This window comes from Typopeltis vanoorti, chromosome 7 (genome assembly GCF_054136105.1).
Source record: "Typopeltis vanoorti isolate ZY-2024b chromosome 7, IOZ_Tvanoo_1.0, whole genome shotgun sequence".
In the NCBI taxonomy this organism is placed as follows: Eukaryota; Metazoa; Arthropoda; class Arachnida; order Uropygi; family Thelyphonidae; genus Typopeltis; species Typopeltis vanoorti.
Window position 1 is genome coordinate 141,701,809 of NC_143555.1, and position 24,669 is coordinate 141,726,477.

General features: G+C 36.3%; 1 protein-coding gene across 1 annotated transcript in view; it reads right to left on the reverse strand.

Annotated features, from left to right (window-relative positions):
• The window catches only part of LOC150105136 (ADP-ribosylation factor-binding protein GGA1-like), a 137,601-nt gene extending 114,139 nt beyond the window's left edge, over positions 1-23,462 (reverse strand). Inside the window, exon 1 of the mRNA XM_090395126.1 lies at positions 23,333-23,462. Coding sequence (XP_090251252.1) covers positions 23,333-23,375 — 43 coding nt within the window. The 5' untranslated portion in view covers positions 23,376-23,462. The remainder of the gene's footprint in view (positions 1-23,332) is intronic.
• Between the last annotated feature and the right edge of the window lie 1,207 nt (positions 23,463-24,669).

The window sequence follows — 24,669 nt, forward strand, 5'->3', positions numbered from 1 at the left end:
TTAGCTTTTCTTCAATGAAAAATTCTAGTTCTTAAAGTGGTAACTATTTTGCTTGTACAACAGTTGGAAAATTTATATAAAGCATGTGATTTCATGTGTTGGTGACCAATTCGTACATCCTTTATTTCTTTCTCCCCTTAGGCATGAATTGACTATTCATGTGCCATATCTGCCAAAGTCGGTTCTATGAAGTTTGAGCCTGCAATATCAAGCAATACTTTGTCTTTATTTGAGTTGTAAGTCAGCAGTTAGAATTGAAGTATAGGAAGATGGTTAATCTGGTGTCAGACAAGGATGTACATTTTTGTCTCTGTTATTCATTATCTATATGGATAATCATGAAGGAAAGTGGTATTAAATCTGATATCAAAATTGGAGATGTTAATGTCAGTCAGCTCTTTGCTTTATGCGAACAATGTTATACTTCTGAATAAATCTGTTACAATTCTGCAAGATTTCCTATCTAAATTGAATAACTGTTGTAAAAGATATGGTATGAAGGTCAGCATTAAAAAGACAAAGACAATGAAAATAGGCAGAAACATTGAAAATATCAATTGCATTGTGAATGGAGAACCTATAGAACAAGTGAAATATTTCATCTATTTAGGCACAATTTTTAATGAAAATGGTAAATTAAATATAGAAATAGACAACAGAATCAACAAAGCTGATAAGGTAGGAGATCAACTGAATAAATTTATATGGAATACGAGAGAAATTAGTCAAAACATTAAATTAGCTGTATACAAGACAGTATTCAAAACAATTTTAACTTATAGATCTGAGGGCTGGGTTAGAAATAAAACACTTGACCAAAGACTAGAGACTACAAATATGAGAGTCCTGAGAAAGATTAATGGTATGAACAGATGTCATCAATGGCAATATCATATTGAAAATGAGGATATTAGGAGAGAATTCCATTCCTGGATGCTGAAATTGTCAGCATCCAGGAATGTGTTAGAAGAGCTAATCTCAGGTGGTATGGTCACTTAAACAGAATGGGCAAGGAAAGATTAGCAAATCAAGTGTTCTCTGGAAAAAGACCCTGAGGAAGACCAAAGATATAGGTGGATTGATATGGGAAAAAGTACATTAGAAAACAGAAATATAAGATCTGATAATGTTGGAGTCTTGACAAATAACAGACTGATTTGGAGGAAAATTGTAGATAGGAAGTTAGTAACGGTGTAAATTTTTCATGTAGTACATAGTAGTTTTCTGTGCACCCCTTGAGGGTACATGGCAGGAATTTGATGATGATGATGATGAACAATCCTCATACCAAGAAGAGATTCATTCTTGTCTTTCATCTGTAACTGCTAAGTAACGAAATATAGTCTTTCTAGAAATGGAAGTGTTACAATGATAGTTACATGATAAATATTCATCAAAAAGTTTTAGTAATGAAAAGTTTTATTTCTGAACGTGAATCCCACTTTTTTTTTTTTTTTTTTAATCGATCCCACATATGAGAGGTTAGAAGACCTATAACACATCAGTGCCATATGTAAGCATGCGGTTAAGGAGAAAGAAGCAATCTATTGACAAGTTTCTTGAAAATTTGAGGTTGTACTCAGTGGGAAAAAAAAAAGAACAGCCTTCCCCATATTCTTTTTTCCAATGACAGATAGAAGGAATGAAGGAAAATGACGAATGCTGGTTTAATATGTTAACAGATGTTGACCAGTAGTATTCTAGTTCTTACATGATTAGAGAAAAGTAGAGTTATGGTAGTGACCAGTTCAGCAGTTATACCCGTACAAGTTACCTATAAAACAAGCATGGTGCAAGAACACCTATGGGAAAGGATGGAGGAGTCTGTGGAGGAGATGGGGGTGATCACATGTTAGGTGGACTGTCCTCTTCTGTATGCAATCAAGAATTCTTAGAGGTTTTGGGTGCACTATCCCAAATAAAAGGACAATATTCTAAGCTTCATCAGGTTTGAGATTTATAAAGTGTTAGGAGTTGAGCAGGAAAGAAGCAGTGTTTTTGAATGAAAAGAATACCAAATTTTTAGAGGCTGAGGCTACTAATGCAAAGTGTTTATGCTAGGCTAAGCTAGATGTAAAAATTAGCCCAAAAAGGGTAAACTTAACTTGAAAGGATATTAGAACATTATCAAAAGTAAGAGGGAGTGAAGTAGCTTCTTTCCTACAGGTAATCAGACAAAGTCATGTTTTAATAACATTGAAATTCACTAAGTTGTCTTCACTCAATGTGTAAATGGTAAGATCAGTGTTCAAGACATTAGTTATGGCACATTTTGAAGCTTCAGTCATTTGAGTGCTATAGGGTTTTGTAATTGAAGAAATGAAATGAGCGTATTGTCATCAGTAATACTATGAATAGGGTTTGAAGTCAGTGAGAGAGGATGTCACTGATGTAACGGAGGAAGAGTATGGGTGAGAGCACACAATCCTGAGGTGCTCCAGCATTGATAAAAAAATTATTATTATTACATCCTCAATGGAGTCAACTAACTCATCGTGAGAGGTTCATTCAACTGATAACATATTTATCATACTGAATCTTAAAAGCCTTAACACTCCCTGCATCTATTTATTTCATCAGATAAACTTATGAAAGGTTGTAAACCCATCTTATATCTGTCAGCACAATGGGTGGGCTGGAAGACACTTCAGGCCTACGATATACAGGTAGTGACTGCCTACCAGTAACAAATATGGTCTTTCAATCTTTCTCAAACATCCATTCCCACAGTAAGATCTGAATCCACAGCCTGTTGGCAGGGACCAAAGATGCTATCCACTTAGTCAACTAGCCTGTTATTTTTTTATTTAAAAGAGCATCAAAATTAATGGATAATTAATTTTTTTTAATCAAAACAAATTCACCCCCCTGTTTTGCATATAAATAAATGGCACATGCTATAAGCAGCAAAATATTGTAAATTAAAGATGAATGTATATTCCAGCAATTATTATAAACATATTGATAAGGCTTGCAAACAAACAAAAAAAAAAGTTACCACAATGGAAATCACTTGTAAATTTGATGATGGCAATGTTTAGCAAATACATGCAAGAAACAAGAAAACACAACTATTGTACACAACTAGATGTCATTTAAAGATGTCAAGAGATTTTGACTAAAAAAAAAAATGATGTACTAAAAAAATGTACTTCATTTGGAGTTTCATATAACAAAGTCCTGTCTTTCTAGAGTTAGAATTAACACTATAATGTACTGTTTATCTAGTTGAATTGGGAAATCAGTTTTTTGATCTGAAAGATTATAAGCAGGTGAAGAAGAAATCTGGTCAAACCTGTCAGCAGTGTGTATATCAACAGGAGGATCATTCTAGGCATGAAGATCACTATGTCCAGCTTCATGAGGGATTTCAAGAGACCATATTAGCAAATTGTTACAAAATGTGACAATTAATTCTTAACAAATAATTAATTCTTAACTGTGAACAGTATGTTTCTCATAATAATTTTTCACATGAACTAGAGTAACTGGAGAAATTAATGGCATGTGGTACAGCAGAAGGGAGAAAGCAAGAAAGAGTGGATGGGGGAAAAGCATAAAAGTACAAGAAATTGGAATTAAAAAGAAGAAAGTATTGTATGGGTATTTGATGATATACTTAATGAGAAAGTGACAAAAGAAGTGAATGAATTGTTCCAGCAGTCATAATGATTGCAACTGGCCTGATAATATGAAATTAATTATTATTATTCCTGATACCTCCAAGTAGTCCGAAGACTCATCGCGGGAGGACATCTTCAACTGTCTCTACACCTTACCTCTACTACGAATCAACGCCATCTACCGCCCACCACCAACACCACCACAACTAGTAATTTTTGTCTGTAAATTGCGTGTGTTCTGAAGGGCCGATTTGTATGTATGCGGGATGAAAAACCCGAGTTTCCGGGAGAAAAAACCCTGCTACCTCCATATGAGATCGGCTAACTCACCATCGATTGAAATCGACCAGATAAAGATTCCTCCCGTCGCGACGAGAATCGAACTTAGGCCTATTCCAATCGAAGGGCGCAATGTACCGTCGTTCTTCCAATTGCACTACGGAGGCGCTTAATGGATCAGACAAAGCCAAAAAAAAAAAAAAAAAAAAAAAAAACTTGGAAATGTTAGATCATTAAATAAAAGTGGAACTAATTTAAAAAATTAATAAAAGAAAAATTTTATGAAATGAAACAAAAAGTAATTTTTTTTTATAATCAATAACACAATCCTCTGATCGACGTTTTTTTGTTAAACATTGGTTTATTGGTCCTGAATAAGGCACTCTGCCTTCCTCCTGCTTTCAAGCTTAAGTTTCTGTGTAAAAAAACATATATAGTTTATAAACAGATAAAAACACAATATACTGATCACCATATGAAAATTAATTCCATAAATTACTCACAACAAGAAGAAATAAAAGAACGAAATAGCACACACATCTTTTTCCAAGTGATGTTTGCATCCACAGTGTTAGGCTGCCGAAAGAAAGGCCTAAGTTAAATTCTAGTTGACAACCAGAGAAATATTTTCTAAGTCTTTATTCAATCAGTTCCTGAGTTAGCCAATCTCTTGCAAAGACAATCAAGTTTTTTTTTTATCCTGGAAACACAATTTTTTTGTCCTGTCAAAAAAATCCACCATAAAACCCACACTATTTCAGACAACAACATACTGTGCTGGGGATAGGGACTGCAAGATGGCAGCACTTGTTTGCTCGCTCGCTCTCTCTTTACTGAATGCTGCTTAAAATTAGTGATAGCCTTGTGCCAGTTATCTCTAATTGGCTACCAGTGGAGAGTGAATTGCACACTCAGTCTCCAAAAAAGATAAGACTAATAAAATGCCCTCGCATACTAAGGGAATAAAAGGCATTAAACAAGAAAGTTATGTATCAAATCAATGTAGGAAGTTTTTTACTTATTTTTTATGGCTATATAGCCTACATTCATTTATGAGTGCTTTTTTTTTACAATGTCATTGGCTTTTTACTCAAATCTTAGGGGATTACATGATGTGTTATAAAACTAATATATGAAGAATAATATAGGAGGAAAATTCGGACATACCTTTCTGGATGTTGTTGGCTGTTACCTTATCCCAGAGATATGCATTCATCTGCTGTTAAGCTGTTAAAGGGAGGGGGTTTGAGAAAAGTGGGGTGAAGCAATGTGGGGGAATTATTTGAAAAATCTGAAAAAAACCCAAGTTTTTTATATATATAAAATTATTATTATTAAGGGTGGGTAGAGAGTGCTTTGGGGGTGGGGGTGAGGAAGGATTGATAGTAAAAGGCCAGGAGTGGGATTAACAGGGTGTGAGCCGTTTTGACAGTGCATCATCTTTGGGATTCATGGGGGGAGTGGAGGCTATCTCATGTCAGCTTGGTGTGCTTGTGTTATCTCCTACTGGTCAGAGTCATGACCTAATTTTTGTTATGGAGCTTCCAACTCTCGAAGATTCATGTAGGGTCGGTGGACATTTATTGAGTTTTCGTCACATTTTATGGCTATCATTTCCGATATTCTAAGCATTGTTTCGTTATTTTGTATGTCTAATATTATAGCCTTGTTGATTTGCAGGGTATGTTTCTGTTCAAGGGCATGGACTGCTATTTCTGTTTTCCCTGTACTTCGTATTCTGTTTTTCTTTTCGCATTTTTTATTGTTTCAATGTTCTGTCTGGAATAGGGATGTGACAATAAAAAACACAACAACAAAAAGAAAGAAAAACTGAATACAAAGTACAAGGAAAACAGAAACAGCAGTCTATGCCCTTGAACAGAAACATACCCCGCAAATCGACAAGGCCATATTAAACATACAAGATAACAAAACAACGCTTAAAATATCACAATTTCTGAAGCATTTCATACTTAATTCTTAACTGTGAACTATGTTTCTCATAATAATTTTTCACATGAACTAGAAGAACTGGAGAAATTAATGGCGTGTGGTACAGCAGGAGGGAGAAAGCAAGAAAGAGTGGATGGGAGAAAAGCATAAAAGTGTAAGAAATTGGGATTAAAAACAAGAAAGTATTGTATGGGGATCTGATGATAAGAGGTATACTTAATAAGAAAATGACAAAAGTGATAAAAGAAGTGAATGAATTGTTCTGGCAGTCACAAATGATTTGAAAGGTGAGAAATATGCAATGACAGAATATGAAAAAGTTGTTGGAAAAAGCAAAAATGAAGAGTAAGAAACTAAAGTCTGCTGCCTCCCTATGATAGGACACAACTGAGAAGGGCCATGATTGCCAATGAGAAGATTATGTAAGAGGAATGGTGTGCAATTTATGGATATGTGTAGAGTGAATTTGATGGACAAAAGAAGCTGTATATGCTTGATGGGCTGCAATTGAATTGTTTTGGAGTTAGATGCTTGGAGAAAGTGTCGTTCAGTAAATGTTTGGAATTACAAAACCAGGGAAACTATATATTAGGAGGAGGAAGCAATCAAGCACGAATGACTATGAGGAAATAGTCACCGCACGGATAGATGAGCATGAGTGCAGGAATGATTGTGAAGAGCTGTGTACAGTTTCCCAGGTTTCAATCTGAAAAGGCAAGTAATGATATTATGTAAGGGTAACTGTGGGCCAAAGTATCACAAATAAAAGAGAGGGATATTTTGGCATTATATTTGGAATATAAACAAAAAGGTGATCAGCATGCTCATGAGCAATATTATTATGGGCAACTTCAAGGAGTCCTTAGACTCATCGAGGAACAATTATTCAACATTCACACAGTATCTATCATACTTCGCTTTGAACTCATTCACAGTCATGGCACCAACAACAGATCTGGCAGCTTATTCCACTCATTTACCACTCCAAGTTAAAAACCTAGCTCTAACACCCTTGCTAACCACACTCTTGCCCAGTTTCCATGGATGGCCCCTAGTCCTCCCACCACCCGGCTTAGCACATCATTTCTGTACGTCTAACCACATGATAGAGTGGCAAAATAGCTCCAATCCATATTTAGATGACGATTATAGACATCGTTTATTCAAGGAAGCCACAGTAGTGTTAAAAACTGGCGGAAACCTCAACAGTAACAGTTCATTGAAAAACCACAACTAGCTAGTAATCGCATTATGCGTTTACAACAAGCATGCATGCGCGATAATGATTAAGAATAATAAGTCCACTCAGTCTCTGTCAAGCGAACGCGCAACCTTAGCTACTAGAATGTTTACAACGTTTTTAATGTTCCTTTCAATTTGCATTTACTAGTATTTTTTATACTTTTCCATCAATGCCTTGAAAAAGCTAGACAGTTTGCTAGCGAAACTGGTAGGCAAAGAATGTTAAAATATTTGTATATGGTCAGTTTTAAACAATACGTTTTTTATGCCTTAACTTTCAAAACCAAATATGTTCAATTTGTAGTAGCAAGGCTTATACGTTGGTCATACATAACTGGTAATTAGTTTACGGAATTAACAACGCATATAAAGTATATTAATTAAAGGTAACTTTAATAAATAACTTCTATATTTCCTCAATGTCACATTGCCATCTTCAGGAACATAAAGATATGGTATGTGCACGCAGGCACTAACAAAAGCAAATGAGGAAGAAAGCAAGAAACTAATATTGTTCCTAAAGTCCTAATGGTGCCCTCTAGTGGGCTAATTTGGTTGACTTGGCAGTTGGGCTGAAGTTCTCAAAATGTAAGTCTCCCAAATTTGGGGTAGTTTCATGCACCCAAATTTGTTGAGGTTAGAGCTGCTGAAGATTCCTTGAATAATCTCTCGTATTTAAACTTGCTGCGGTGTATTATTTTTGTTTTCTTCCAACAAATTCTATGGTTGGTATCTAAGGCATGGTCTGCCAGCCCAGAGCGGCTGTACTGGTGAAACCGGATGTAGTCTTTGTGTTCTGAAATCCTGATATTTGTTGTTCTGCCTGTTTGGCCAAAGTAGGACAATTTGCAGCTGCAAGGGACCTGGTATACACCAGGTAGGTCTAGGGAAAGTGGTTGGTCTTTGGTAGAGTGGATAAGGGATGCCAACTTTTTATATGGTCTGTAACAGGAAGTAAGGTCATATTTTCTGAGGATATTGGTTATTTTCTCAGAGGTGCCCTGAATGTAGGGGATGGTGATAGATTTGGTGTAATCTTTATTGTGGAGGGGGGTTGTGGTTTACTGGTTTGAGTATTTTTTGGATTTTTTGGGGGTTATAGCCATTGGCTAAGAAAGTGTTGTGGATGTGGTTTAGTTCAGTAGTTAGGGCCTTGTCATCTGAGCAGATTAATTTTGCCCTGTTACATAGTGTTTTAATAACCCCATATTGTTGTGAGGGGGGGGGATTGCTGGTGAATGTATCTGCCAGTATGGGTGGGTGGGTTTTCTGTAAACAGAGAAAACCAAAGATCCATCAAGCTGGCGGGTGATTAAAGTGTTTCGGAAGGGGAGAGTGTTGTTTTCCTCTTTTTCTAAGGTGAACTGGACTCTGGGGTGTTGGTTGTTTAAGTGTGTTAGGAAAGAGTGGAATGAGTCTGAGCCATGTGGCCAAATAGCGAACACATCATCAACGTAACGAAGCCAAATAGTGGGTTTTTGTGGGGCGGAGTTAAAGCCTTAAACTCCTGTACAGCCGCTCTGGGCTGGCAGACCATGCCTTAGATACCAACCATAGAATTCGTTGGAAGAAAACAAAAATAATACACCGCAGCAAGTTTAAATACGAGAGATTATTCAAGGAATCTTCAGCAGCTCTAAAAAACGTTCCTAACCTCAACAAATTTGGGTGCATGAAACTACCCCAAATTTGGGAGACTTACATTTTGAGAACTTCAGCCCAACTGCCAAGTCAACCAAATTAGCCCACCAGAGGGCACCATTAGGACTTTAGGAACAATATTAGTTTCTTGCTTTCTTCCTCATTTGCTTTTGTTAGTGCCTGCATGCACATACCATATCTTTATGTTCCTGAAGATGGCAACGTGACGTTGAGGAAATATAGAAGTTATTTATTAAAGTTACCTTTAATTAATATACTTTATATGCGTTGTTAATTCCGTAAACTAATTACCAGTTATGTTTAATTTGAACAGTAATCTTTCATTTCAGTCTTTGTTATTCATTTGTCACATTTTAATGCATTTTTTGCATTGTGCAGCACCATATTCCTCCTATTGGCACACTTTTTTTAATTAAATTTTCTTTTCTCGCAGAATCCTTATGGGCATCCTGTGTGTGTGTGTGTGTGTGTGTGTGTGTGTGTGTGTGTGTGTGTGTGTGTGTGTGTGTGTGTGTGTGTGTGTGTACACACACTTTTTTCATTTCACAGTTTTCACTGTGATGTGGAAACACCACAGAGGGTCCAAAGACAAATGACCAAAGTGATATCAGGACTCTGAAGTGCTGGATATGAAGAGTGTTTAACCCTGCAACCGCCAGGATGTATATATACGTTCAAATAAATCTGGATATGATTATGTAACACCTATTGAATAACATGGATAAGAAGTGCAAGTTGGTCTCACTATTTCATCCAGCTCGGCCGGTAGAGAGGTTAAGGGAATGTAGATTACAGAGTTTGGTGAATAGGAGGAAAAGAGGAGATATGATAGAGAAAAAGTTAGTTAAGGAAATCTACCAGATTAACACAGAAAGATTATAAGAGTGAATGTTAAGATGGGAAGAACAAGAAGATTACCATAATAATAATACGCATATAAGAAAAGGAGGATCCCAGACAGATGTAGAAAATTACTGACTAGTATGCTAGTAGTGACTAATGTATGGAAGAATTCACTTAAGACAAAATTCAGACATTTATTAGAAAAACTGAGTAATTTACTCAATTTTTTTAATAAATAATCAGCACCACAGGATACTGTAGACCAGTGCTTTAATTTAAACATCACTGACTATATTTAATGGAAGGAATATGGCACAGAAAAAATAAACAGTTTAATAGTTCCTCTATTTTGCAAACACACTACACAACTACAAAATATAGGAATACAGAATCCTGAAGGAGGATTTGAATATCAATACCAGCAAAGGAAAATGGATGGCAGTTCAGCACTGCAAAGTGCAAGTTTTATTATTTTTGAGTGACAAGACTACAAGCCACCATTACACTAACAAGAATGCAACACAAGAATCTGATGACAATAAGGAACTGTGAAGATGCTTGATGTGGAACATATTTTGAAAGTAGTAAAAAAAAAATTTTACACAAGATTAATGCAAGTCGAAAAAGGCATTCAAATATTGATAATGAAGTTACTGGCTCGTTGTAAGGCTCAGATGTAACTACAACTGAACTTACTGAACTTCATCATTATCATCATCAAATTCCTGATATATACCCTTAAGTGGTGTATAGTACGCCCACAGATTCGACACCCTTCGACGCTTCTGTGCATGTCACAAAAAGGAGAATCCATTCCGATAATAGGGTAATCAATCTTCTGGGATGAGTTTGTTTATTATTACAGGTCGGAAAACTTAGCTTTTCTTTTACGAACATTTTAGTTTTTAAAGTGGTAACTATTTTGCTTGTATAACAGTTGGAAAAATGTATGTAGAGTATTAACAAAATTAAAAAAATGGTATTTGCCATTAAACCCTATGGATCAGGAATCTCCACCGTGTCAAGAGAACGCTACTGCATCTGAGGAAGTCGATGCAACTGTTCCTAGATCACAGGAAGCAGTCAAGAAGTATGTTATGTGGTCAGCCAATAGAGTTTCTCATCTCCTAACGTTAAATATAAGAACACTGTTAAAACCTGGGAAAACAAACCTGATGGAAAAAGAACTTGCTAGGATTAAATGGGACATTGTGGGCTTGGCTGAAACCCACTGGACAGGAGAAGGAGTTATAAATCTGAATTCGGGAAAACTATTCTACTCTGGAAGAAAGGACAATATACGTAGAGAAGGAGTTACCATCCTAGTGAATAACAGTTTACAAAATGTAGCCATGGTCATAGAACCCCATGGCCCAAGAATGATCGCTATCAGACTAAAAGGTAAAGAGAAAAATGTTCACTTTACAATTATTCAAATCTACGCCCCCCCGACCAGTCACATGAAGATGAAGAAATCGACATATTTTATGATAAGTTACAAGATTTAATAGACAAGACTAATAATAATAAGAAAGATATATTAATCGTGACGGGAGATTTTAATAACAAGATTGGGCAGTTCATCCCAGGCACGGAGGATGTGATAGGCAGGTTTGGAGTTGACAACAGAAACGAAAGAGAAGAAATACTAGAATTTTGTAAAGCAAATAATCTATTTATTTGCAATACCTTTTTTTCCATAGACCTTCCCACAAATACACATGGACCTCACCAGATGGTACAACAAAGAACTGTATTGATTACATTTTAATCAAAAGTATCTGGAAATCATCAGTTCAAAATATTAGAACTTTAAAAATTCCAGATTTTGACACTGACCATGAACTGCTTGTGCCAAAAATAAAACTAAAATTTACAAAGTACTGCAAGTCATGAGCTTTTATCGACAAAATGGACATGTCAAAATTGAAAGAGATTATGCAAGACAACTATCAAACACTAATAGGAAATGAGATCAGACGATTAACCTATGATAATATAGAAAATACATGGAATCAAGGTAAAAAAAATATTATAAATACTGCACAAAACATACTTGGAACAACAGAAGACCAAATCATGAATGGATAACCCCTGAAATTTTAAATACTTTAGAAGAAAAAAGAGCAGCAAAGCATATATTAAATATAAAAAATACAGAAGAAAATAAACAACATTATAAGAACCTTAAAAACAAAATTGATAAAATGTGCATATCTACCAAAAATGGTTGGTTGGAGGAAAAAGCAAAACTGTGTGAAGAAGCTAATAAAAGAAATGACAAAACTGTATATAAAATTATAAAAGAATTAACTAAGATATATAAAGATAAACCACTAACAATGAACAATAAAAACAATCTAGAAATTGGATCAATACAAAATATTAAATTAATCTGGAAAGACTACTATCAAACATTATTTCAGAAAGAACACGAGGAGGAAAGTATAACAGAAGAGATGATATATGAAAAGGCACCACCCATAACTGCAGCAGAAATTATAAATGCAATGAACCAAATGAAACTCTCAAAAGCTATGGGTAAAGATGAAATATCTATAGAATTATTTAAATATGGTGGCAAGGAAGCCATTAACTTCTTAATTAATGAAATTATTTAACCAAATTCTTTATACTGGAGTAATCCCAACTGACTGGAAAACAGAAGTTATTATACCAATTCATAAAAAAAAAATGGAGAAAAAGAATATGTGAAAATTACAGACCCATAACACTCTTAAGTCATAGCTATAAACTATTTATCCGAATTATTCAAAAGAGAACACAGGTGTTTACAGAAAATATCATAGAAGAAAATCAAGCAGGATGCAGGCCACATAGATCCACTATAGACCACATCTTCACCATTAATAATATAGCAGAAAAATATTGGGAATACAATCTGCCCATATACTGTTGTTTATAGATTTCAAGCAAGCCTTTGATTCCGTTAATAGAAACAAATTGATCACAATTTTAAAGAATGTAAGAATGGATTCAGATATTTTAACATTTATTATAAATTATTATGGAGACACTAAAGCTTTTGTTAAAACGAACAATATTAAAACCAAGGATTTCAAAGCTGAGAAAGGTGTAATGCAGGGTTGCCCTCTTTCACCTCAACTCTTTATCATCTTCCTAGAAGAAGTCTGTAAAACCATAGTTTTACAGACTTCAACCAGGTGTAAAAATCAATGGCACCAACATTAATCACATCAAATAAGCTGATGATATTATTATCCTAGCAGATTCTAAACCACAGTTAGAAAAAACTATTAATATCTTAAATGACTCCTGTAAAACCTATGGTATGAAAATAAATTTTCATAAAACAAAAATAATGAAGATGGTAGAGAAGAAGAAAATATTTCTATAAATCTCAAAAATCATCCGTTGGAACAAGTTAATAAATCTTGGCAGTCTCATTTCCAGTAACCTGAACAACATGAAAACAGTAAAACATAGCCTAAACCTTGGTTGGACCAGTATGAATAAACTAAAAATGTGGAAAAATAAAAAAAATCCCAACAAGTCTAAAACTAAAATTATATAAAACAATTATCATCCCCTCGGTTACCTATGCTTCAGAAGCCTGGAGATTAACTCAACAACCAATCAAGAAGCTTCAAGCATTTGAAATGAAATCATCATCATATGTATCAAGTATTTAGGCCTAGCATGGCCTGTTCCGGCCTTGGAAGTCATCATTGAATCGTTTAAGAGGATGTCCTGGTTTTTTTTTTTCCTAATGGTTTGTACTTTAAGGCTTGTTTTGGTAATCTTTCTGTTTTTCTGTTTTCATTTTTTGAACGTGTACCATTCATTTATGTTTATATTTTTTAATTTTTTCTATTACTGAGACATTTCATTTCTATTGAAATGAAATGTCTCAGAAAAATCAACAACACACACTGGATGCAAAACAAGACCAATGATCAAGTCAGAATAGATTTAAAACTTCCAGGATGATATAATAGACAAAACCATTAAGCATCAGTTGAAATGGTTTGATCACATTCAAAGAATGGCCCCTCAAAGACCTAGAGGCAGAAAGAATATTCCCATCTGCCTAGCTATGGAGTCATGACCGAGATGGCCAAAAACCGTGATACATGGAGAAACTTTCTTCTTAGTGGACTCAACCTGTTACCAAGGAGATGAGATGATGATCATAAAATAAAACAAAAATTTAACGAAATTTATTTTTAAGAAAGTTTTGTATAAAATAAAAATAATTATACAGAAAAACAGAAATTTTTTCAAATGAACTTAGATATTCTAAACTTACAGTTGAGAGAACTGAGACACTTTAATATCCTAAACCGATTGATTATTTATGACTTGTTGTGATGCAAAAAAAAAGTTGGAAAAAAGTACCATTATCAAATCCTTTTAATCTTCATAGTCATATGAATCAGTGCCCGAATCGCCATCACTTTCACTTAAATTGATCACCAAAGGTTTGCACAATTCTTCGATAATTCTGTCTCTGTCCCATTACATATTTTCCAATGAGGTGACATGAGAGCAATATTTTCCCCAGTTTTGAACTGTAATACTTTCAATCGCCTGTTCTGAAAGCTTATATAAGAAATATCCCCAGTTAAGTTGCGATGGCAAATGAAATTTTTCACTTCTGACCAAACATACTCAATAGCATTAATATCACAATGATATGGTGGTAGCCTCAAAGCTAGAAATTCATGCTCTTTGAGCATCGTGTCGAATTTAAATAGTTTAGTTGTGGGCGAGTTTCTTTTGATCAAATTAAGCAATTCAATTTTTCGCATATCTGGGGAATGAGAAATGTTATTTGCAGAGAACAAATCCATAAGAACTTGCTTCTCGTTAGACCAATTTGGAACTTTAACTGAATGGAGTGATATGAAGCATTATCAATTATAACAACAGCATTTTTAGGACGGTTTGAAATCAGTTTTTCTTTTCCCACTTTTTGAAGATTGTAGAATTCATTTGCCCATGGTAATCTCCAGTAGTTGAATGGGCTTTGTATAGTAAGTTTGAATTCAGTTAAAAAAAACCATTTCTTCAACCGCACACAAAATTATTATGCGCAGTGAGGCATTTCCGTTTTGTAGCACTCCACATTCTTCTTTAGATTGCCAACATTTTCCATAAGTTTCATCTAGATACACAATTGGTCTTTTCTCCTCCCTGAAACGTCATATTGCTCTCAAAACTGCGTTCTAGATAAAACAATGTCACTTTGCTCCATGATAAGTTTCCTTTTATCTGGTACTTTTCAAAACAAAATCCGATTTCATGAAGTATTTTCCTTAAAGTTTCTCTTTTCCAAGGAAAATTAATTTTTTCTTTAAGCATAGGAATCAATTTCGGAACAGTTGGCACTCTTTTCTCGACCACGTAAAATTTGTGAATAGTTCTTATAATGTCTACATCAAAATCATTCAAAGCTACGTTTTCGATGGTTTTCTTTCTCTGGCGCTTTTTTTTTAGGAGATTTAAATTTTGGTTTACCTTCATCTTTTGATTCCCTATGAAATCTTTTAACAGTCGACTCCGATATGCCCGCAATTGCACTTGTATGTTTTATGACTCGAGAAAGGAGAACAAGGAGACTGCCCACTAATGATTCTATTTCGCAGAATATCAGCACATTATTCAATATTCTTTTGCAAGAGCTACTGAAAGGTTTAACACCAGAACTTGTTGACTGTGCTGGATCCATCATACAAATTAATAATAAAACAAATGCAAAAAAAAAGTGACAACAAAAATCAAGCTATTAGTACAGTGACAAACAGGAAAGCACGTGATTTTGCATGTTGGCAACCAATTCGTACATCCTTCATTTCTTTTTCCCCTTCAGCATGAATCAACTATTCTCGGCAAGTCGCCAAGCGAAACTCTACAAAGTGTGGGTGTACTATACAGGATATGATAGTACTCCGTGAGCAATTACATCATTACTAACTTCCTATCTACAATTTTCCTCCAAATCAGTCTGTCACCTGTCAAAACTCCAACATCATCAGATCTTATATTTCTATCTTCTATGGCACTTTTTACTGTATCAATCCACCTATACTTGGTCTTCTTCTGGATCTTTTTCCTGCCAACCTGGCAGAGAACACTTGTTTTGCTAATGAACTTTCAACAACTGAACTTTCATTCTCCAATTTAGTTACCTAGGTTTTGTGGGGGATCAAAAAGTGGCAAGAAGCTGTAAGGGGGGGGGGGATCAAGATAGTAAAAGATTTATGGAATGAATACTATAAAAAAATAATGAAGATTGGTGGATTAACAAATTCATATAACTTGCACATGACAAAATATGATAGAAACAAAATCTGATAAAAAATTTTATTTAAAACACACGAAGAATATTTAAGTACACGTAGTTCCTGCCTTTATGAATTAATTGGTTCCTGGTGACTGTTCGTAAATTGGGAGTTTCTTTGCCTTAGAAATAATGCTATAAGGAAGAGTTATGTTCATAAGAAGGAATGTATAAAATACAAAATGAATATTAAATGATAAGAAAAGACTTTACTGGCCAAAGATTTATATATTTAAAAAATACATCCATCTATCTTCAAGGCCCACCATTCCTAATTGGGTTGTGGGGGACAGCAGCTGCAAGAGGAACTTCCAATGGTCACGATCCTCCACCACCAAGCTCAGATGATCTGGTCGGACTCCCAGCCGTGTCCACCCAAGGTTCTGGATATAATCAATTCAGTGAGTCCTTGGCCTTCCTCGTGGCCTCGCACCCTCTGGCTGGCAAAGAGGACCTGCTGGGGGAGCCTCTCTTGTGGCATTCTGACCAGGTGCCAGTACCATCGTAACTGTGATCTCTCGACAGAGAAAAGTAGCGGTCGGGTATTGAGGGTTTCCGAAATTGCAGAGCGTCTGACTCTGTCAAGTCTTGTCAGCCCCGCAACCCCTCGCAGGAATCTCATTTCAGCCACTTGGATTCGTGTCAGCATTCTTTCAGTCATTACCCAGCTCTCATGATGATAGGTGAGGATGGGAACATAGACTGTATTGAAGACATCCAGTTTTGCCTTCTGGCTTAGCTCCTGCTTCAATACTACCAGAATAACCAAGCTCCCGCAATATTGTGCTTGCTGAGCCAATTCGAGTATCTAGCTCTATGTCCCACTTCCCATCACTCGTGAATACGGACCCAAGGTATTTAAACTTCTCCACCTGCCTCAGTGGGACTCCACTCACATGTCAAGTGCACTATGTCTCGAGACCACAAATGTTTCCATTTTGGTCACACTGATCTTCATCCCGGCTTCTGCACAAACAGCTATAAACCAATCCAGGATTCCCTGGCGGTCATCTGTAGAAGAGCGAAGCATAACTAGATCATCTGTAAAAAGCAGCCATCCAATGCTACATCTTCCAATTCTGACACACTCACTGCCTTGGCTGTGCCTATTAATCTAGTCCATAAATGTTATGAAAAGGAGGGTGACAAACACATCTTTGGTGGAGACCAACAGAAACTGCAAAAGGTTCAGACTTTGTGCAGTTTACCCTGACACAAAATTCCGGGCATTCATACAGGGACTTGATGGCGGGTAATAGTTGGCCATCCATTCCATACTCCTGTACTACTTGCCAAAGTTTATCCCGAGGAATCCAGTCAAATGCCTTCTCCAAGTCCATAAAACATGTGTAGAGATTCTTGGCATCATCATCACCAGCAGCCCTGCACAATTTTGGCGATTTTATTGCTAAATGGACCTTTGGCTGTGAGACTAGTCATTTCCCCAATCTGCACCTCTTGGATGTTCACAGCTGCTGTGCCACCAGGGTTGAGAATTCTCTTAAAGTATTCCCTCCATCTGTGGAGGCTATCCTTCTCCGTTGTTAAAAGTGCACCATCAGAGGTCTTAATTGCTCTTGCTGTGCACGATTTCCTCCCTCAAAGGCAGCAGATGGTCTGCTAAAATACTTTGTTTGCATTTGCATAGGATGCGTCTAATCTTTCTCCAAAGGATTCCCAAGCCTTCTGCTTTACTGTCTCAGAAGTAGCTTTTCGCACCTCAGTGTACCGGAGACGCATCTGACCCTAAGCCTGACCTGACCCTAGACATGTTAGGTAGGCCTCCGTTTTTGCCCAGACAGCTTTTTGGGACCTCTTGGTTCCACCAAGGTGTCCTTTACTCACTGCCCATCGCCATGACAAGTCGCTTTCTGCCACAGCATGAGAGTGCAGTGGCAGTGACAGTTGTTCTGAACAGCTCCCACTCCTGATCCTCCTCCTCAACATCTGCAGTATATTTGGGAATCTCTTTGAAACTGGAGGAGATGTTATCTCCAAAATTCTTCCTCACAGCCTCCCATTTCACGTGGTATAGCTGCTTAGGTCTACCAGCATTGATGGTAGCATTTGGTTTCTGTAGCCGTAGAGTGCAGACAATAATAAGGTGGTGGTCAGTTGACAGTTCTGCCCCTCTTCTCACATGAACGCTCAGCACTAAGGAAAATAGGTCTGCTGAGACTATAAAGAAGTTAATCAGAGACCGTTGTCCAAGTGTATCCCTGTACCAGGTATACTTATAGACTTCTCAGTGCTGGAAAAAGGTATTCATTATGGATAAGCTGTTTGTACAGCAGAAGTCTAATAATTTCAACCCATTCATGTAAAGGTCAGGGTCTCCGTTCCTCCCAGCCACACCGCTCCATGTATGGTCATCTGCTTCATTGACTTTTGCTTCTTTTCATTTAAAAATAGCTCAATAGCAAGCAGTATTCATTTCGCAGGAAAATTTACTAAATCGTTCAAAGTCTGAATCTTGTAATTAAAAACTTCCATACCTAAGATCGCTTGAGTTTCAGAATTCACAATCTTTGTTGGGTCTTCAAAGCCTTCAAAATTATCATTAAACTGACGACAAAGTTTATGCCATACTCCCGAATTGCATCTAAAATGTTGAATCCCTTCCAAAACTTTTTGATAGAAACTTTCTATCTTTATCAGTTGCTTCTATTAATATTTCAAAAGTCTCTTTGAGATAATGTGCTTGAAACGTTGCAATCACTCCCTGATCCATTGGTTGTAAAAGGCGAGTTGTATTTGGAGGTAAAAAGATTATTTTTACATTAAGGCAAATGTAAGTTACTAATGAGGGATGGCTAGGTGCATTGTCAATTATCAGAAGCAATTTAAATGGAATTTGTTTTTTCCCACAATAAAGTTTCACTTCAGGAACAAAGTGATGCACAAGCCAATCTTTGAACAGGGAACCCGTGAGCCAAGCCTTCTTATTTGCCTTCCATATTACTGGAAGAGTATCTTTATTAATTCCTTTTAAGTTTCTTGGATTCTTTGATCGATGCACAAATAAGGGTTTTAACTTGCACTCGCCATCAGTATTTCCTCCTAATAGTAGAGTGATGCAATCTTTTGATGCCTTAAACCCCAGCTTTGAGGATTCTTCTTTTGCAATGTAAGTTCTTGCAGGCATCTGTTTCCAAAAAAGGCCTCTCATCAACTTAAAAAATCTGTGATGGCGAGTAATTTCCTTCTTTAATTATTTCTTCTAATTTTTCTGGATAATATTTTGCAGCTTCACTATTGGCACTTGCAGCTTCACCTTCTACTTAATGTTATGCCAACAAGTTCGCTTTTTATAGTGGTCAACCACCCACTACTTGCAGCAAAAGTCTCTTTGCAGTCATTCCCTTTTGGTCTTTCAGCATTTTAAAAATGGCTAATACTTTAGTTAAATTGTTGTGTAGATAATAGGCATGTTTAATCATCAAGTTTGGTCACTTATCCAAGCAATTAACAGTTTTCCATATGAGGAATTATACGGCCTGTTTTCTTTATTATGCAACCATGTAGACTGCATAGATCAGGTGTAATTGAAGAAAACTATGAATAACACACTCGTGTCACCATGGCTCATGAGTGATAGGCTCGTTCTAACTAATCATTATGTCATTACATACTGCATAATTCCCCATATATGCCTCTAATTGCCTTCAGCACACACAATTTAAAATAAAAATTCCGATCCAAAAAATTGGTGAAGATAAAATTTCGTAAAGCGGGAATTCGTAAAGTGAGAACTACCTGTATATGAAGAAGAGCAAAGAATGCAAAGGATCAATGGATATGGAACAACTTATAGATGAGAATGTGAGAACCATATAGGACATATGTGTGATACTAAATTATTATTATTATAATGATAATGATTAAGGCTGCCATGGAGTCAAAAGACCCATCATGGAAGGCTTATCCTAGAAAACACAGTTTATCATGCCACTCTTTGAACTCAATGACCATTCGTGTTCTCACCACTCTATCAGGCAATGCATTCCATGGCTCAGCCACCCTCCATGCAAAGAAATCACTCCTCACCCTCTTGCTCATAGCTTCCTTTCATAACTTCCAGGAATGGCCCCTTGTCCTCACTCCTTCCCTCTGTTCCACCAAGCAAAAGAACTCCCCATATCAAACCCTGTAACCACCTCTCAACAGTTTAAAAGTCTCAATCATATCACCTCTCCTATCTACCAAACTCTGCAGTCCACATTCCCTCAGCCTGTCTTCATAACCAACATTGTACAGTTGATACCATCTCTATTATCCACCTTTGCACCCTTTCCGCAGTTAACTTATTCCCTTCAAATCCTGAGAACCAAATCTGAAAACAATAGTCCAAGTGTGGTCTGATCAGGGCTTTATAAATGGAATAACAACTCTTATCTCTGCAAGTCACCATCCTTCTCAATATTGCAGCAATCTTCTGGGTTATCTTCATCACCTTGAAATATGTGCCCTGAATTTCAGGTTTCTATCAATCATCACCTCAAGATTCCTTGCATCCCCTACTTCCTCCAATAGATCATGCAGCCTCCCATTGATGTATCCCAAACTTCAAGACTTTACATTCTGCTGCATTAAACTCATACCCCCATTCATTCGCCCATCTGTCCAGTTTATTCAAATCTTCTTGAAGGGCTATTACATCTGCACTATTACTAATAATCATTCCCAGCTTCACATTGTCTGCAAACAACTGAATATCCTCCTGCAATCCACTGACAATGTCATTGATAAAAGTTAAACAATACAAGTCCCAGTACAGAGCCTTGTGGGATCCCCACTTGTAACCTTCTGTCTCCTTGATATTGCCCACCCCCATACACAACTCTGATACCTATCAACAGCCAATAACGAATCCTATTCACCAACCTGACATCTAAATCCATGTGCTGAAACTTAAATATCAGTTTATCATGTGGTACCATGTCAAATGACTTTGTAAAATCCAAAATAATGGCAGAATATGCCTTTCCCTCATCAACTGCTCTTGTCAGTTTATTATAAAAGGCAATCATATTACTAAAGCAAGAGCACCACCTTAACAAATCCATGTTAACTCACAAGATAACATTACCCTCATCTGCCTAACGTTGTACATGGGCCCTCACTAATTTCCCCAAGATCTTAACAACCACTAATGAAAAACAAACTGGTCAATAATTTGACACTTCCAGTCTGTTACCACCCTCATGCAATGGCACTATCTTATCCTCCTTCCACTCCTTAGGTACCTTTTTCTTAGCCAGACTTTCATTGAAAAGCCAGATAAATGGAGCTATTCTCTCAAAACACGTGGCAAAATTCCATTCAGTCCCACTGCTTTATTGATATCTACGGTACTCAGTATTTGAAACACACTCTCCTCTTGCACTTCTAGACCTTGAACCTGTCCTATCCCTCTAGTATTAAAACCTATTTCTCCAGGATGAAATACCCTAATAAAGAGTTCACAGAACAACTCCTTTGCATCAGTCATTCTATTCCTATTTTTATCCAGCAATGTCATTCTTCCACAATCATTTCTCCTCCTACTGGACACATGGTTAAAAAAATTCCCAAGAATTTTCTTTGGATCTCAGAGTCAATCTCTTATATTCCAGTTTTGCCTTCCATACCATACTAGTCACTCTCCTGGCATGAGTCATATTCTTCATGAATCTGCTCTCCACTCTCCTCATATCTCTTCCATAACCTCTTTTTAACCTGCATTTAAGTAAAGTGGTCCCAACCAAATCAACCAAACCTTTTTGCAACGAGGCTTGTTTCCACAAATAGGACTTCAGCATACCTGAAGAGTATTTCTGCATCAAAAGCATATAATTCCCAGATGGAAATGCCAACCCAGCAAAACACCAGACCACTTCAGGCTTCCAGTTTCTGCCCTTTCCTCTTCTCACATGCAATGCAAGGGACATTATTCAAGGACATGACAAATGCACTGTAGGGATCCAGACCATCCCCTATTCAAGGGGACAAAATAAAAATTCTACAGGTTGGTTACTGGATAGCAGAAGGGAAACCAAACCTGATAATAACAAATCAGAAGGCTTCCTGAACAGCTAGCAAATAATGTTGCTGTCACTCTGCCACATTGTGGCTGAAAGGAGTCTAAATATGGGGATATACAGGTGGGCAGTGCAGAGGTCATTTATGGCCAGAAGAGACTGGGTTTCTGTGTGGGCCATATGTTTACAAGTCTTTCATCTCTACTCTTTACCTCTACACCAACAACAAAAGACGTAATAAAGCATTGTTTTACTGTAGATCATAAAAAATCTCCCACAATAAACAATTTCAAAAAATAAAAAGTAAATGACAAAACCAACAAAAACAGAATTAAAAACACACGAACTTCAATAATTCCTATATTAAAAAAACACACCCACATCCACTTTATCAATATTCATGACTTTAACAGCAACATAAATTATATGTATCCCCCACTTACAATCATCCAGATTAAACCTATTATCCCTAATGGAACCTAAAATGTGGTATCAACAACTGACTATCTCAAATGCCCAAATTAAATTAACACAATCTCTTCAATCGCAAGAACAATGCTTGTGCATTCATTAGAAATGACATCTCGTGTCACAGAGAATAGAAAACCATGAATTACCCCCTCTCGCTTCTAATCTATTCTGGTTCAAAATCTCCTTACTTAATCTCCTAACTTTGTTCAACTCATTTGATGTGTCTACTCCTCTCCAACTCTAATAACCACTCTGATAATAAAAAATAAATATATTTTTTCATTATTTTAATGACTCCTACTTACGAGAGATTGTAAAACCTTTCAATCTTTAATAATTTATTAGATGTAAAAGAGGCTACATCCATCAAAGTTAAGACTGAAAGGCAAGAAAGAAGCTCAATAGATTTTTATTTTATAAGAGTCGTGTGTGTGATTGTGATTGGAATGGCTTGCCATTCGAAGTGGTGGGTGCAGGTATTGTGAATGAATTTAAGAAAAAAACATGACAGCTGGCCTCCCTCGATGTGTTCCTCATTCCACAGAGAGCTGTGTAATTTTTACTAACCGTATTATCATAATGACCATCTTGCTCTTTTTTTTTTCTTCATATTTTGTTTTCTACCAGAGGTAGAAATAAAACCAAAAATGTCACTTTGAACTTTAGGATTATCTCAATGCCGAAACCTTCAATAACTGAGTCACAACATAAGATAACTAATACATCATTCGATTAACGTTATCAAGCAAACTGATGTTATGATAAGCTTCGTGTTAAGGACGTTAGTTCTCTACGAATCACATCAACTTCACATCCAATTTCAATAAAGTAAAATTAATTCTGTCGAGAAATAAACCCTGACGTGATTTCACTATATTTAGATGAAGCCGGGAGTTATTATATGAAACGCTCACCTAGGAGAACTTCCAGTGGGTCCTCATCATCTTCTGCAAACATCCTGACATACGCCGTTTTGGAAGTTTTATTAATATTATTATTTAGCACAATAAAAGTAATAATTTTTATAGTACAATTTCAACTATTCCGCAAACATAACCAAAACTATATACACCACTATGTAAACAACCATCAAATCATGCCGTTGACATATTATTTATTATTACCGCCATCTAGTGAATATAATGAAAATTGCGATAATAATATTATATATTTTTACTGAAAACCTTCAGAGGGACAGCGCCTCGTCTAAGGAAGCAGTATATCACTCACACCACATGTAATACTTCTCTCTTCCATCATCTATGTGGATGATGATGAGGCCGAATGAACTCTTTCCGTCTATCCCTGGCGAGTCCGAAAAATTCTGTCCCGTTTGGTGTGCTTGTTGTAATTTTGTTTTCAGATCCTGTTTTATTTTGTCTGTCCATCTAATTCGGGGTCGCGCTTTGGAACTTTTGCCTTACATCGTTGTATACAGGGCTTTCGATGGTAATCTTTCTGTTCCATTCTAGTTACATGGCAAAACCATCGCAGTCTTCAGTCTTGGATTTCGACTATTATTGTTATTTCTTGTTTTAGTCGTTTCCTTATGTCTTCGTTTCTCAGTCTATCCAACAGAGATTCTCCAAGTAATCTTCTTAGCCAACCTATTTCAGTAGTTAATAATTTTTTCTTTTCAGCTTTTTTGAAATTCCAGCATTCATTTCCATAGAGCAGTATTGGGAGGACCATTGTCTCATAGATACTTACTTGTTTGATGTCTCTTTACTTCCATATTCTATTTAATCGTTCAAATGTTTGGGATGTTTGACTAATTTGTCTCTTTATATCTTTTGTAATCTAACCGTTGTACTCAATTACTCCTCCGAGGTAGGTGAAATTTTCTAACTGATCAAGATATTTATTATCAATTTCAATTTTCAAATTGGTGTTTCTTTTTCCTATCTTCGTAATTCTTGTTTTGTCTATATTTAGATTTAATCCAAATTTCATACATTCTTCTCTTATTTTATCAGAAAATCGTTGTAGATCTGCTTCCGTGCTTGCAAGTAATGTAATGCCGTCTGCAAATTTTAAGTATGTTATATATTTTTTATATATTTTGATTCCAGATTCTTCTTTGTTTAAGGCTTTATCTGTTGCTTCTTCCAGTGTAAGATTGAGCAAGTCCAGTTACAGATTGCATCCTTTACTTACTCGAAACGATGTGTGGAACCAGTTCATTAAGGAATCCTCCAATTGTACTGCACTTTCAGATTTCTCGTATTGACTCTTTATTATTCTTATAGTT